General features: G+C 37.5%; 1 protein-coding gene across 7 annotated transcripts in view; it reads left to right on the top strand.

Moving 5' to 3' along the window:
• The window catches only part of LMBR1 (limb development membrane protein 1), a 71,984-nt gene that overhangs the window by 53,361 nt on the left and 2,053 nt on the right, over nucleotides 1-16,570 (top strand). For all 7 annotated transcript variants that reach the window (XM_074574130.1, XM_074574128.1, XM_074574133.1 and 4 more), the window contains 7 exons: nucleotides 5,013-5,093; nucleotides 6,200-6,276; nucleotides 6,512-6,589; nucleotides 7,496-7,569; nucleotides 7,803-7,893; nucleotides 9,386-9,452; nucleotides 13,809-13,970. In XM_074574130.1, the coding sequence (XP_074430231.1) occupies nucleotides 5,013-5,093; nucleotides 6,200-6,276; nucleotides 6,512-6,589; nucleotides 7,496-7,569; nucleotides 7,803-7,893; nucleotides 9,386-9,452; nucleotides 13,809-13,970 (630 nt within the window). The remainder of the gene's footprint in view (nucleotides 1-5,012; nucleotides 5,094-6,199; nucleotides 6,277-6,511; nucleotides 6,590-7,495; nucleotides 7,570-7,802; nucleotides 7,894-9,385; nucleotides 9,453-13,808; nucleotides 13,971-16,570) is intronic.

Raw genomic sequence — 16,570 nt, 5'->3', positions numbered from 1 at the left:
AAGCAGTGTTCACCTTTGCTGTTTTAGAAGCTTAGGTTTTTACACTGACACGTGTATATATACACATTCACATACAGACATGCAAAAAGGTGCATGCAGTGAGTGTCTTTGAAGCTGGGATGGAGTAATTATAATTGTTCTGAGTGTTTGATGTTAGCTAGCAACTGTAAAATATTTGTTACTGAATGTTTAATGTTGTCATGGTGACTGTGCTTATGCGCAAGAAAAGCGATACAGAAAAATGACCCAATGGTTATTCAGGTATCTATTAGAAGTAGTGCCAAGTGGTTTCCGCTATTCAGGTGGAGAATATGATTATTTAGTTGATGATTGTCTGCTGTTTTTCTGCATAGAAGTCTATGCAACAGTTGTTTGTATTGTAATTTAGTAATATCACTCGTGAGGTGGACCTAGTCTGTAGGCATCTACTGATTGGATCTGGATTAAGGACCTGTGCAGGTGGCTCCCCCAGCCACTAGCCGAAAGACTGCGTTGTCTTGCAGCGAATCCGTTAGTATTCAAGGTAAAGTGGAACTGCAACCCACCCGTGTTCCCCGGAGCTCTCACCAGCCTGCTCTTGAGAGGTGAAAGATGTGGGGCTTAAATGTCTTTTGACAGGAGAGGGAACTGAATTCTTCTGTTTCATGTGCTGAAGGAATGGTATTGACACCACCATCTGAAGGAATGCTTGAAAACCCATATTCTGGTGTACAGAGAAAATTAATGGACTTAAGCAGAAAAGTAAATAGAAGTCTAAACTTGGATATAGCATGTAGGTGGAGGGCAATGTGTTATAAGCACTAGAAGATACTCTGCAGGATTTTTGTGAGTAATTATTTAAGTAATTTTAAGCATGGTTCCCATTTATGTGGCAAACGTGGAAAGCTTCATCTTCGCTGCCAAAAGTCTTTCTAATACATACAGATTATGCCAGAAAAATAGATACTGTTTTTGCCAGAACTATGAAGACTCATGATTATCATGTTTATTGCATTTTTAAAAAATTTGTACAAATGGAGGTGTGGTGCTAATTACATCAATAAAGGTAGTGCTATGATGTTAGAGGCAGGAATCTGTGACTTAACCCACAGATTGTGTAAGTATTTTTGTTGCTGTATCGGAGTAGATATATTAAGCTACACACTTCCCATGCCCCGGCTGTTGAAACTCTTCCACAGTTGTGGTAGTGGCAATATATGTGCTTAAGTAACCCTGCTGGACAGTTTAGCAGTAAAGTCTTCTGAAATATGTACTCTGTTTATATGTATAACCAAAGAATTGAGTTTTTATTAAAAATGAAGAGGACCAGAGCACAGGCTTAAGCAATACTTGGTGGTTGTCAGTGCTGATTTTTCTTCTTGGTGGAATAATTGCTACGACACTCCTAGCACTGCTTTGCCCTGCCCTAATTAATGTTTCCTCAGACAATGCCTGGACATAGGAAGGGTGTAGCATGAATCGCTGTTCCCACTGGATAGTCTGGGTAAAGCCTCTGTTTTCAGACAACAAAAAAAAGTTTAGCTGTGTGAGCTGGTGCCTTCTTGATTCGTATAGATGTAACCGTTGTGGCGGTGATGCTGCTGATAGTATTCTGTAAAGCTCTTCATATTTGAAAATAAATCGAACTGTGAAGCTGCTTATCTTCTTTGCGGAAACTAATTTTCTTCCTTCTCAGATGTCTGCAGTGCATAACTGAAAATCGGAGGAGGAGGGAGGGGAAAGTTTGATCGTGTTATCTACCCTAGTATTTTTATCTATTGAAGAGATACTGGGCTTTGGGAAAATGTTTGTTTCCAGTGTATTATATTTCAGTACCCACATCACTCCTACAGTCGAAGAATAAAGCTGGGACTTTTTTATATTAAAAGAAAAAAGTTGCCTTCAGCTATTAGTTTTCCTGAATCCAAAGAGACGGGTGGGGTAGGATCAAAAATACTTACTTGATCAAAGTTATTGGCTCTGAAGGTATCCTTACCTATGTAAGAAAGATGAAAGGTGTTGTTTTTATTGCACGCTAGTAACAGTGTAATTTTGAACTAATTGGTGTTGAACTGCCAATCACCTAGGGGGAATGCAAATAGATACTCTTACAATTTCCTTTGAGGTACTGAAATCTTATGTCGGGGCTGGAAGAAAAACAGAATAATACCGTTAAATTGACCTTAAATGAGCTGCTTTGTGGCTTTCGTGGAGAATCCCTTCTAACTTTTCATTGCTAGTCCAAACAAGCCTTGTCTACCAATTTGATTTATTGGCTAGACAGCGCTGACATTGAACTTTGTGCGTGTTTGAAATAAAGCTAATGTTATAGAGCTTTTAAGAATTTAGCTGCATCCTTTTCAAATACTCTTTTGACTGATCTGAAACTTTGCCTTCCCCTCTCATAAAATATCCTTTTGTATAGCAACCTGTTGTTTGCTACTATTTTTAAGGAGGAACTAGAACAGCACGTAAATATGATTCAGAATGTCTACTCAAGTGTCTCCTAGGGACCTAATGTGATCATGCTGACTTTGTTGGAATGACTCCCGTGAATATCAGTGTTTTGAGCTCTAGATTTTTATATTGAGGGGAGGAAACAACATATATCTTGAATAAAGCTTTTCCTCAGAGACCCCTAAATCAATTATGGAGAAGAACATGTCAGATGCTAACTTGAGTTTTCTTACTTTTTCAGCTGTTCCCTTTAAAGTTCTTGAGACTTTTTCCCCCAAGCTCTCTAGCTGTCCTTTTTCTTAACTCGTAATTAATTAGTCATTCCATAAAACAAATGTCTTAAACTTTTTTTGGAGGGAATGCATGAGCACAAAAGCTTATTTTTATGATGTTGATAAGATTTGGGTTTGGTTTTTTTTTAAAAAAAAATCTTTTTCTAAAAAAGCCCATATTATGCTTACTTATTTAAAAAACACCGAGAAATTAAACTGACATTTACATTGCAGGCACTTCAAGTGAACTAATGCTGTTACAAAACAGTATTTGTAGGTCCTACTGGTTAGTCCTGGGATTTGAGATATTTATGTACTTGAAGCCACTGTAAATACTACCGCATACACATTATATCACTGGTATCAGAGATAAATGTTTAGGCTTAGCACAGAGGTTACATGTTATATGCAAAACTGTGTGTAGAAGAAGCAGGTAATTAAACACTTAAAAATTAATTCTTGAAACAGTTGGATGCCTCATTGATAATTCGACTGCATTGAACGAATCAGTATGAATACTCGGAAGAAAAAAGAGTAAAAGTTTAAAAAAACAACAAGAAATACTTTCGTGTGTCTTGGTTTTCAGGTAGGAATTCACTGTGCTGGAATATGGAGAAAGTGCGGGCTGGATGGGATGAGAAATTTACCTTCTGTCCTTGTATTGAGATTGCTGGATGGATGAGCAGAGACCAGAAAATAAGGAAATGATGAGACTGGACTATAGAGTAGTGTGAGTGTGCCAGCAACCCAAGCGCTGTTTAGTTTTTGTAGGCAAATGATCAAGATATGAGATAAAAACCTGGACAAGACTACTAATCTCACAGAAATTTATTAGAGAGTGTTTAAAAAAAAAAAAGTGCCTGGAATGTAGTGCTTTTACAGGTTACTCTGCAATCAAAGGTGAGGCTGAGGGTAGGGAATGGCCGACAGGTGAAGGGTGTCAATGTAAAATCAAGAAAGATGACAAGAGAGAGGACTTATTTTATTAAAGCCTTGAACTGTCACTGCCACAGTGTTTTTGCAGAGTGAGATTGGCCTGGAATGGACAGGAAAATATGAGCCCTCTTAACTTATTTTTGGAAACTTATATTCAGAAATAAAAGGTATGATACTGGGGTAAAGATGAGAGTGGAGAATGTTTCTAACTTATCCCGGGAAACATATTTCCAGTTTGTGATTGCAAAGAGTGAAAGCTAAAGCAGAAATGATGAGATCAGAACTGAAATAGTAGATCAGTTAGATGACTATCAGTAGATAGTCAGCATTTCAGAGCTGTGTCATTGCTTGAACATTGGTCAGTGTTTGTAGAGGAACTGGAATCACGAAGAGAAACCAGTATGCTTGCACTGGAGAAGGTGGGTGTTTGGAAGAGGACGGAAGGTTGAGGAGAAAAAGGAGGAAGGGGGGAAAAAGGTCTGGGTTTCCTAGAGCCCATGTAGGGATAGGAGGAAGAGTTGCTGAGCAACTTTTGGGAAGAAAATTAGCAAGGGAGAGAGGAATTAATATTACGGTTGTCAGTTTTGAGCTGGTGTAGAGGAGAGAGTTTGAGGAGTTGCACAACAGTGAGACATGCATGCGCTGTAAGCTGTGAAAAGGAAAGAATATGGTCTCATGGGCGATTGTGAGGAGGGTCTGATTGTGGTTGTCGGAGGGAGCTCTGCGGCACAGAGAGACTGACCAAATCAGGCGAACTGATATGAGCAGAAAAAAGATAACGTCGAGCAGAAGATATGTCGACAAGCCAAGTCAGCAGTATGGAAACGGAGTTTGCTGAGTAAAAGGGACTGGGGAAGGGGAGGGAGAGGCAGCAGCTGAAACTGGAGGTCCAGCCACCAGCTTATTTGGTTTGGAGGCAAAAGTCTGCTTTGTCTTTAAGTTGATAAATAATAATGGTCTTGAAGGGCATCCAGAGATTCTTTACATCTTGATATACAAATCAGAGAGACATACAAGAATGAGGCATTTGAGCCATGCTGTGTCAAGCTGCCACACCATAACTGGTTTTTGGACCTGTGCGACAGTTCAGCAGTAGCTGGTCAACAGAATAGGCAGGGATCACAGAAGGTCATACCGTGAAACCTCTGGTGTGTTGAACTCCTCTGGTTAGACACAGTTAGAAGGTTCTTGACTAAGCCTCTGTTTTTTTTTTTTTTTGAAAAGTAGTTGAAGAGTCTCTGAAAAACACCTACAGTTTAAAGCCGCAAGTGTTAATGTGATGCTTCCTAAATCTGAAATGTCACGGTGTGTCTTACAGTACTGTGGTTAGGCTCATCCAAAAGAAAATACTGTCTTCTCTTTTAAAAGGCGTATCTTCCATGGTGGAATACCAGACAGCAGAGTTGGAACGAGAGCTTGAAAAAGTGAAAAGCAAGAAAACGAATTTAGGTAACAAAATTTTTTTCTACTGTTTCATGTGGATTGCAGTTTAATAAATGACCTTAAGATGCGGTGTTTAGCTTGTAGCAGTCACTCAGTTGATTCCAGTTTGTTCTTAACGAAACATGTGCATTTGCAGTCCTTTCAAATTGTCATAGTTTCTACAAATACAGCGCATGGAATCATTACGCCCCTCTAACAAACAAATTTAAGTAGAGAGTCTGATTTGGATCTTATTTTTAACACAACTTTAGAGAAAGTGTAACACTTAACTTCCCTGCATGGAGCTCAATAGCACAGTCTTTTCACAGAATCACGGAATCTTCATGGTTGGAAAGGACCCTTAAGATCATCGAGTCCAACCAAAAACCCTTCAATCTCGTATTGATATGATTATGATTATTTGGGATAATCTAAGACATTACTTTCCTCTCTGTTTTTTGAATTATTTCTATAGAAATCAAATTGTGTTTAAGAACACTAAAATAATTCTTAGGAGGCTTGTGTCTTTTAAAACTGAAAAGCGATGCTTTTGGCAATGGCAGCCACTCAACAGGAATCTCCTTACTTATTCAAAGGCTTGCAGGATTTTTCATTTATCAGTGTGTTATGTGCAAAGCCAAGACTAAAAAAAGTGGTTGGGTTTTCTTTTTAGACGTACTGGTGATGTCCAGTGCCTTAGTCTTGTCTTTCTTGCCTTATGTTACAAGAGGAAAATACTGGTTAAATATTTGAAATACCCTTCTGTCCCTTTAGGTCATACTAAAATATGCCTGTAAACAGCATATTTTTAAATTCAGTTTGTTTAAAACTTTTCAAAATTGCTTTATGCCAGGGAAAGAAAATGTTATGGTGAAACGTGCTTGTAAACAAGAAAGAAAAATCTACTTCTGTGTGTCTCCCCGGCCTTTCTCTTAAGAGGCTTCCTGGTTTTGGCATTGCTTTGTACAGCTCTTCGGGGTGGGTGTTTTTATGAACTGGTTGGTGTCGGGTCAAGATAAGATTCCTTTTGTTACCTATAGTTATAATGAGCTTATAGATACCTAAATGATTTTTACTTGTTTTATTCTATGGTGATCTACAGTATTAAGCTTCTCTTTTTCTATCCTGAACAGAACGGCGGAAGAAAGCTTCTGCTTGGGAAAGGAATTTAGTCTATCCAGCTGTTATGATATTGCTACTGATTGAGACAGTAAGAATTTGTGCCTTTTTTTTTTTAATTTTTCCCCAGCAAAAAGTACAAAGAATTCTTCGATCATTTGAGGCAATAGTTTTAAAATTTTTGAGTGATGTCTTTAAGGAACAAACTTCCTTTCTTGACCATTTTAAAAGAATTTAATGTTATGAAATCTGGTGAGGATAAATGTGTACGCTTTTAAAAACGTGGAATACTTTTAAATAACAAGACTGTTTCTACTTCTTTATAGTCCATCTCAGTCCTCTTAGTTGCTCTCAACATTCTTTACCTGTTGGTTGATGAGACTGCAATGCCAAAGGGATCAGGGGTAAAGTAAACTTCTCTTATGATTTTTATAATTTTAGAAATGTTTTGGAGCCCTTACAAAAGTGCAAGTGAGAACTTCTGCTTTGATAACATTGAAACTAATGAGCCTCAACCCTTCTAGGTTGCAGTCTTGTGTGTGCGTAATCAGCTATTATGTGACATGTTCTAATGAGTTCTCCATAAAACTAGTCCAGAATCTTTATGAAGATACAGAGATTTAGTAAAGTAAACCGGTAGTTTGGAGTTTGCATTTTACTCACGTCTCCTATTTTTATGTGGTCTAGAAATGTTCAATTTAAGGAACTATGTTAAAAAAATAAGTGTGAAAAGCCTGTCTTCTGTTTGTGTCCCTCTTACGAAACATGACAGTTTTTTTTTCTCCTTTGTGATAAAAATATTTCAAGAAAGTAAAGAACAGCAGATTGAGTAGTAGTGTCTTTAATCATGAGGGTTTTTTTTTATTAACTCGGTAGCGCTTTGCCCTGTGTACAGCTGTATACGAGCTTGCCGAGCTGTAAAAGGTTTTTAGTGATGATAGCTGCTCTGCCTGTGGTATTGCAAACAACTAGAAATGCCTTCTTTTGCGACCTCTTCTTTTAGTTTCCCAAGTGATGGAGTATGTGTAAAATGCAGCATGGTGGGTAGATGCAGTGTGAATAAAATGAGAATCTTTATACCTTCTGTTTTAGTATACGTTGCGCTCGGGTCTGAAAGCTGGCTGCTGCAACTGCACGGGGTGGGGGACTCGCAGGTTAGACCATCAGAATGCTCCTTAAATACTGAATTGAGAAAAGGCTGTATCTCATAGAAGTTATTTTATTTTTTTTTTTTGGTCCTAGTAGAAGCTAACTTTCTGAACAGTTGCATGTATCTTCTTAAATTATGCAAAGTATTTTTTTCCTTGTAGGGGCCTGGAATAGGAAATGCCTCCCTCTCCACCTTTGGTTTTGTGGGAGCAGCACTTGAAATCATTTTGATTTTGTATCCTTTCTTTAAGAACTCTGTCTGTTAACAAGTATTCTGTCTAGTTTTCTGGGACACTGGTAATTTACTAAGACACTTGCCTGGAGAGAAGAAAGAGATAGGTCAGTCCTTCTCAAGCACTCGAAGTGTTTTTGTTATTTTTCTTTGGTTCTTAAGACTTTTAGGACACTGCTGAGAACTTGAGTGAAACTTGCATTCCTTGGAGGTTCCTTTTTCCTTGATTCTCACAGCTATCTTATGGTATCCTCTGTCGTCGGCTTCTACAGTCTTCGCTTTTTTGAAAATTTCACTCCCAGGAAGGATGACACGACTATGACAAAGGTAAGGTAAAGTCTGTGATGGTGATGGCCCCCTCCTGTCTTTCTTGCCACCCAAGACAAACTGACTCCTTTAGTTAGTAATTGCCCTGAATGGCTCATTTGCAGTGATCAGTATTTGTTTGTAAGCTGCGTAAACACAAACTGGAAGATTTTCAAAATGCTGAATGAGTGGGAAAAAGGATGTGCTCTGTTTAGTTTGGATGGCATCCATTCACTTGTGAAAAGCCGGGAACAGCAGAGCTTGTTAACTGGCTATAGAAAAGCTAGTGAAAGAACTTTTTTTCAAAGGAAACGTATTGCTAATGAGTAACTTTGATTGTGCTAACTGTACTTCAGGGAGCTTGTTTGAAATCTGAAGAACTTGGTTGCTCGAAGTAATACAGACGAAGTAATTCAAATTTGAATAATTAAACTAAGACTGAGGAGGTCTATTCAGCAACATTTTGCAGTCTGAGGCTAATTTGACTTTCCACAATTTAGCTCTGGCTTCAGAATAACAAACGCTGTTACCTTACGCGGAGGAACATGCTCAGGGGTTTGGCAAAATATTCCCACAGCTGACAAGGGGAGGTGATCAGTAACCAAGGAACAGATGTTGAATTTAATTATTTTTTCAACGTGTTTCATTGTTTGGTGTGTTTGGGTTTGTTTTTTTTTTTTTAAGTAATAGATAAAAACATTTTTACCATAAATTTGTAGAAGTGAGACAGTAGATAAACACATAGAATGGTTATAGGAGACAGATAGTAGGGAGTTGGAATGTTCTTAATGTTTTCTATTGTTTGTTTACAGTACACCGGGAATAGCGTAGAAATAAAGTAGGTAGATATTTGTGCGCTCACTGTTTCAGTAAGTTTTCTGGTGTTTTCTTTTGGACTTTGATAGAATTAGAGCTGAAGAAAGTGATCCCTTGTGAGAGAAAGTTTCAATTACTCTTTATAAAGGCTTCACAAAAACTAGAGTAAAATCTAACAGCTGTGAATTTTTTCGTACTATTTAAAGTAGTCAACAGGCATTCAGTTGAAAGGAAGCTCTTTGTTGTAATTTTTTAAATAATGCTAATCCTCCAAGCAGTTACATACAAAGCTTAAGCTGATACATCAGTCATCTATTCGAAGTCCGTGGAATGGTTCTTTTGTAAAAAGTTTGCAGGAATTAAGTAAACAGTCGACGCTTTGCAACATCGTAGTTGTGAATTATTTCGAACCTAAGCATACGTAACACTTTGATTAAAAGCAAATGATTACATATTTGATTATTTTTTTTAACTCTCCTCTTGAATCATCTTGCGTAACACTATACGGAGGAGCGTGACAGAAGTAAGCAGGACTAACCATGTTATTGTAAATTGCTTTAGCTTCAGGATGAAGAATGTAATTTTCAGGAATTCTTTTTCATCTTGAAGCCCTGTTTTTCTCCCCCCGCCCCCCTTCAGGAATCCCATTTATAGTTTTAAATTTATAATTTAAATGTCATTTGTCATTTTCAAACAGATCATTGGAAACTGTGTCTCAATCTTGGTGCTAAGCTCTGCATTGCCAGTGATGTCAAGGACACTGGGTGAGTGAAATGGGAGTATAAAACATTGTAATAAGGGAAGTTTAATTGAGTTTAAGAAAAAAACAAACAAAACCCAAACAGTCTGTAGCTGTACCTCTTACAGTATGTATTTAATTTGCCATCACTTTCAATAGAAAGAGCATGTATGTGTTGCCGCCTTTTCTACACCAACATGAGCTGTCGAACATACATTCTACGTACATGAATTGCAGAACATACGTTCTAAAAAAAAGCAGCTAAGCATTTTCTAGAGAAAATGTTCTTTTAAAAAGGTAGGTCAGATGTTAAACTTGTTAAAACAGGAGATGGTGAGAAGAAAAGGTATGGAGACCACTTGTTTAGGGTAGTATAAAATAGTTGCGTGTTCACTGTGAAATTATAGTGCTCAGTTTTTGTGGAAAAAATACATTTGGGGATTTCAGGTATAAAATTTGAAATAATGTTGAGTGCAAATGTCTCTTTAAAAACAGTTAATGACTCATTATTTTGAAAGCTTTTTTTTTATCAGAAATTTCATTTCAATATCATTTCAATTTCATTTCATATCAAGCTACTTTCATTTTCCCTAAAATAATCTGCTTGCATTCTTTGTCACTTAGGTTTCCAAATATAAAAATTTGGAATCTGGCATAGTAGAACTGAAGTTTTGATCTTGTTGTTAAGAACTGGCCGTAGCATGTGAATTCGAACAACTATTTTAACCAGTTGGAAAGACGAAATATTCTGTATCTTCTCTTTGTTTAATTAGGTAATCTTCAACTTCAGTTCTTGAAGTTAGATTGCAAGGCTGTTACGTGTTTAAGTAGTGCAGAATACTTGCAGCTAATGTGGATTCCATTGGGAACATTAAACAGAACAAAACAAAAATCTTCACCTGGGGCTGTACAAGTCTTAGGTACAAGTTCAGGAGTTTTAAGCTCAGGCCCACAGAGCAGTAACGTGTACCCAGCGGTTCTGTAGCTGGTTTCTTTTTCAACCAGAATTCTGTCAAATCAAGAGCGGTTAGTATTTTCCAGTAAGCTAGACTGTACATGTTCATGCCATGTGTATCTATAGGTGATGAGTTTTATTACATTTGCTAGATCACTTTTATAACAAACAAAAAACCACCTCTAATGCATTTTGGAGGATTGAATCTTAAACATTCTAGAGCTTATGTTTTAAAAATCTGTAGTAAAACTTCACAAAAATGCAAAAGTATAATTCAAGTATTTAACTAGTGCAGTTTTTAAATACAGCCAGTATAATAAAGATCTAAGAAGCAAACCAGTTCTAGCACTTAGAGCAAGATGTTATGTTGAAAAGTTAGTGTTTTAGAACAGAATTTTAACGTTAGTATTGTGTCCACTAAGTTACTGCATTCATCACGTAAAAATAAAAATATAAAAAAATCATTGTTAATGATCTGTGAGATTAACAGTTGATAATAAACGGATTCTGTGGAAGTAAGTATACATGCTGGGTGCATTGTTGTCTCATAGGAAACAGATTAATGGTAAAACTCACTTAAAAAAAGACTGACAAATGAAATTCCTGAATAGTTTGCCATAGAGATAAATAAAAGAAGAAAAAAGATGGAACAATTAACACACAGCTAACAAATGCACAGTCACAGCTGTCCAAACAGGATTAATAGAGTGTATTAGAGTACAGTGAGTCATGTGGTGCTTTGCAAAAATATCGACATGTGTTGCACTACGTGCGCCCGCCCTGTGGCACTGAATAGATGAAAAGAAATAAATATGTTAAGCAGATTCATAGTCTTTTCACTTTATTAAAAAAAACCCAAAAACGAGTTTCTGGACTATTCATAAGAGACTAGACTTTATCATTATGGGAAAGGTAAAAAAGCAGAAGTTATCCAATACATGTAGTGACCCTTTTCAAGCTTTAAAAATGGAAATACGAGAATTTTTTGTGTGTGTTTCATAGCATTCTCATTAAATGTGTAGGTGGTGGATGTCTCTAATCATCTGTCATTCTTTTGGAACTCCGGGAGAGTTTTTACTAAAATAAGTTATTTTTACTGAAAGAAGTTAACTGATCTTTTCCAGAACTTTTCAGCCTTTTAGCAGTCCTTCTTGAAAAAAGTTTCCCACCAGCACCATATTGCTAACCACTGTGGAACAAATGGGGAGCAGAGAATAGCCAGGAATACAGCAACAAACACCACTGAATTTTCTAATATAGAAAAGTATTTCTAGTATTCTTCTCCTGATTTTTATAATTAAGTAAATAGTGACTTTAAACTTACTTGTATGTACAGTCTAAAAAACATAGTTGTTTTTTTTTTTTAACCTGAACAATTCTTTATTTGGTAAATTGTCACCAACCTTATTGGATATCCATGTGTGTCCACCAGGGATGTGGCTTTCTGCTCAGTTACTGAGTAGTCTTTCAGATTGCAGTCTTGGGAATTTTTTTCTCCCACAAGCTTACAAAATGATATTCTGTCAGATTTTTTTTTTTCTGATGAGCAGTGACTTTCTTTTTTTATTTGGAAGAGGAAAATGAATGGAGAGGACAGGGAGAGGAAAATGAAGAGGACAATATTTTTCCCACCTGCTCGAACAGAAGTGTCAGGCTTTATTTTCGTTTGTCCTCATAACGCCTGCTCTCACGCTCGCTATTCTTCTGAATCCCTTTGCGTCAAGGAGTGTTTTTGCTTTTCCAGAGAACTCTGTAGTGGGTGCTCTCGCTGTTTGTTTCGTTTCCTTTAAAGGTCTGGAAGCCTATGCATTGGAACTTGACTTTCTCAATTTTCTTGCAGCTCTGTAGTCTGAGTAAAACACTCTCTGCTTCCTTGAAAATATTCTTAAGGACGCTGTCTGTTTGCTTTCAAGTGTGAAAGCAACTCCGCGGTTACTATCCTTCATCTGTTTACTGGTTGATTCAGGCAGCCAGTTTCCTCTTCTTGTGTTAAGACCTTTTGTGCTTTTTGATTTTTCTCCTGCCTCTCTTGTTATTTCGATCAGCTTCTGTAATTTTTTATTTTTTTTGCTTTATCCTTTGAAAGTTCTCCTCCTTTTCACTTTCTTTATTTTGGTGTGTTTTTCTTAGATGCTATATTTGATTTCCCTATTTTTTTTATTGAATTGACTGATGCAGAGTACAAGAGGAGCGTGTGCCATTTAACATTGTGATAGCTGGCTGGAAGCCTTGGCTGTCGAGGTACAATGAGATTCATATGTGCCAGGTTTCCCATTGAAAGGAAGGTAACTGGCCCTTAGTTCTCTTCTGTTTCTCTTCATTTATTATCACTGTTGAAGTCACAGTTCTTAAAGCCCCCAAAAGTTTTTAAAATAAGGTGATAGAAAACTCACTTCCAGGAATGTCAGAGACAGGGTTGTTATTCTGATTGTCTTCTGATTTCTGCTGCCATGTTAGTTCGGGGCCGAGGTGAGCTCCCTTCCTTCGCACTGTGGGAGCACACATCACTGTGCCATCATCTGTGCCAAAAGTTGTGGGGGTTTGGGGAATATAATGGCTCATCAATCCTAGACAGCTAATATTGCTATTCTGCCCTTTATTCACTGCAGTCCTTGATGTAGACTTGGCAGAGGAACAACCCATGGTGGTTCTTCTGCCTTCTGGGGTAGACCCTATAGCTTGTAGGCACTTCCACGTTTTGGAAAACTTTTTCTCCCTTAGCTGTAGTGATTGACTGGCCTTTGATCAGCACAAAGCCCAAGCGTCAGTGGATTGGGGTCTGCTGTGAAGACAGCCTGTCAGCACTGTCTTTCAGCCAAACTCTTTCCCCTCTGCGCAAATGCTCTGTGGCTCCAGTGGTGGGTAGGTCTGGGAGAAGAACTGCAGCTGGAAAGATGTCCCAAACTTCCGTTTCAAAAGCAGTGGCTCTGAAGAAACACTTACAAAGGCTTAGTGTTTACTGTAAGATGTTTTGGCTCTCGTGGAAAAGCTTTTTGCTACCTGTATTTTTTTTTAATAAGAAAGCCCACGGTGCATTTCATCCTTTTCTGGAATAGATAAGGATTTTGTAGAAACTGAGATTTCAAGCAGTTCATACTAATACTGATTATTTCCTAGGTATATTTATTGAAATTATAAAAGCAGAATTCTTATCTAGAATAGACAATTTACTTCCACTCACATTATTCAAGGATTTTACCAGGAAACTTAACAAACATTTTGATAAGTGTGTCTTACAGTTCTATAGTGCTCCATGAAGGGGAAAATGACCTTAAGAAGATTGTCTTGTGTGTTTAGCCATGTCTCTTATAGCGTGTTGTCTGAAAGAATTTTGTTTCCATATGTAAAAAGTAATAGAATTAAACATTTGTTTCTTAAAAAATGTAATCAAGTTTTTGATATAAATCTTAAATGCAATTTTAACAGGAATCACCAGATTTGATCTTCTTGGAGACTTCGGAAGGTTTAACTGGCTGGGAAACTTCTATATTGTATTATCTTACAACTTGCTCTTTGCTATCATGACAACGTTATGTCTGGTCAGAAAGTTCACCTCCGCTGTGCGAGAAGAGCTCCTGAAGGCATTAGGTAATATTGCCCTGAAAATTGAGTTGGTCCTTGAACGTTTCCTTTCTCCAGCACTGATACCTTGATGTTAAAGTTCTGTTACGACCCCCAGAAACCTTTTCTTTGGTAGAAGTTTCTATAAGCTAAGGTGAGAATGCATAGCTTTGTGTTACTCTTTCGAAGAGTCAAGAGTGAAGGTACAATGTTGATCTTAATGATACGTCCATGCACTTATTGATCTGCAATTAAATTTTCAGCCTTTAGAGAGCACAGAAACTTTCCCATCGCTACTGAGCAATTATTCCAAAATAAAACTTCAACTTGGGTGTGGGTTGGCTTTTTTTCTTTTTTGTTCAAACCAACTTCTTAATTCCCTAAAAGAGGTTAGTAGAAGTCTTAGCTGCTTTGTTGTGATGCGTTTTTTTGAGCACTACATGTTCAGAAAATGGTTGTACAGAACGTACATGATCTCAGTAACTGACTGAGTAAAACCTGTACTTGATGTAATCAAAATTTTGATCAAATTGTGCACTCACGTTTCTTGGTTGTAGAAGAAAGGCTTGAAACATATTTGATACTAAAAGGATAAAAAGTACATATTTAGTAATTGAGTTGTTACTACATTTTATCTTTACCAATTAATGAAGCTCCTATGTATTTAGAGCCCTGGAGTAGTATTTGATTAAATTGAGGGAACTAATGGGGAAACTTCAGTATTTATAACTGCAGATTCAGCTTGTGGTGTCTGAAAGGTACTTATGTTTTCTCTGATTACTGCTTTCCAGAGTTGTGACCCTGGGAAACAAAATCCAAGCGCTTCCTGGAACACAACTCTACTGGCGGCAATTAAGTTAAAATCAGACCTACTAAATAGGGAAATACAAACTGTCTGATAGTGTAGGATTAAAACAAGCCATTCTGTGACTTTTGTTTTTTATGTTGAGTTTTGAAGCACCAGGGGACTGATTAGTGGGCCAAGGGTTTGTAAATCGGGTTTGACCTTTTTTTTTTTTATGCTGAAAATATTTTCAGAGAAGCTCTGTTGTTGATTGAGACAGATGATGCAAGTGTGATGTATTTGACGTTATCCCCAGCTTTTAGTTGAGGTCATTTTATGAGAAGACCTTGATTCATCCCTTTCAGTTGACTTGCATAATCCTTTTCTTTTGTGTGCAACTGTTTTGACTGTAAAAGTATTACTACTTATAACGTAATGGCTGTTGCAGAGCTCTGACGGAAATAAATTAACATCAGTCTGCGTGGGCTTACAGCAACAGCTCTGGTAAAACTTTAAAGTTTCTGTCTCAAGGCAAAGGATTTAAAAGATTTATCTTGATAATTCGTGGCTGTATTAAACATATAGAGTTTAATAAAAAAACACGTTGAAAGCAGATGAACACGCTTCAAAATGCAGGTGTAGTAGGATGTAGCCGGTGTAGCAGTCACTGGATGGCATCATTCTAGTGGGTGTTTTAGGGATTTGTGTTGGCCTCTTGCCATCACATGTTGTGGGACTGTTGTGTAAATATTGTGATCAAAATGGAAGAGCAAAGTAATTGGTAAAAGGTTTGCATTTGACACAGGCAGGGAGTTACAAATCCCGAGGAGCGCAGGTTCCTGACACAAATCGGGTTTGTTTTCAACGCTATGTGTAACAGCGTCTTAAAAAACGTCACCTGGAATTCAAAGAATGGTAACCAAAGCTTGTGTGCTCGTTTCTCCCCCATGCTGAAAACTCTGATAGCGAGGACTAGAGGTTGGTGGAGCATCATAGGTAATTAGTGGAAGCTAAATTCCTGCTGCAGGCCTGTGACCAAAAGAATTCATGTCATATTGGGACTTACAAATAATATGATATTGAGCAGATTTTGGTTTTTTTAGTAATGCAGTCAATTTTGGAATTCCAATGGTGCAAGCAATTTAACTTGGGACGTCACGGCGCTTCAGTAAAACATTCAGTATAGCCTGTGCTGAATGAATAAGAAGCTTTTTCCATTTTTGATCCTTAATTTTAGAGACTTGATGGAAGACTTCAGAGAGAGACTGTAGCACGCAAGGAAAGAATGACGTTGTGTTTTTTGTGAATAAAATATGGTTAAATTTACCATCTTTCCCCTGCTCCTCCCAAAAAAGAGTAGTTTAATTACTTGCCTGGGGCAAGATGGGCAAGCATTCACAGTAGAGACATATGCAGTAAGAACAAATGGCTGGAAACGGAGATACACAAATTAGTAATAACATAGGCTTAAAAAATATTATTAGACGTATAAATGGTTTAGAGAGGTGATGTGCTCATCACCAGTGATCTGAAGATAAGAAATGGATGCTGTTCAGAAAGATGCTGTAGTTAAAAGAAACGTTGTAGGTAATTATTTTGGTCTTTGTAGGTTGACGGCGTAAAGGATTGCAAGTCTTTCTCGGTTCTTAACGTCTAAGTCTGATTCAAGCACCGTGCAGTCAGGCTTCTCTCACTTCCCTGTCTACCTGTTGTCTTGGGCTTTTCTCCCTTAAAACACAACTGAGGGCATTTCCCAGAAGGCATTCTTACCTGAGCTAGAATGTCAGTCCTTGTCTTGGGCAAACGTGAAGTCCATAATCACAAAGTAGAGCTTGGTTTGTAT

Source organism: Larus michahellis, chromosome 2 (assembly GCF_964199755.1).
Source record: "Larus michahellis chromosome 2, bLarMic1.1, whole genome shotgun sequence".
NCBI lineage: Eukaryota > Metazoa > Chordata > Aves > Charadriiformes > Laridae > Larus > Larus michahellis.
The sequence above is the reverse complement of the archived record's forward strand: the minus strand, read 5'-3'. Positions and strand labels throughout refer to the sequence as shown.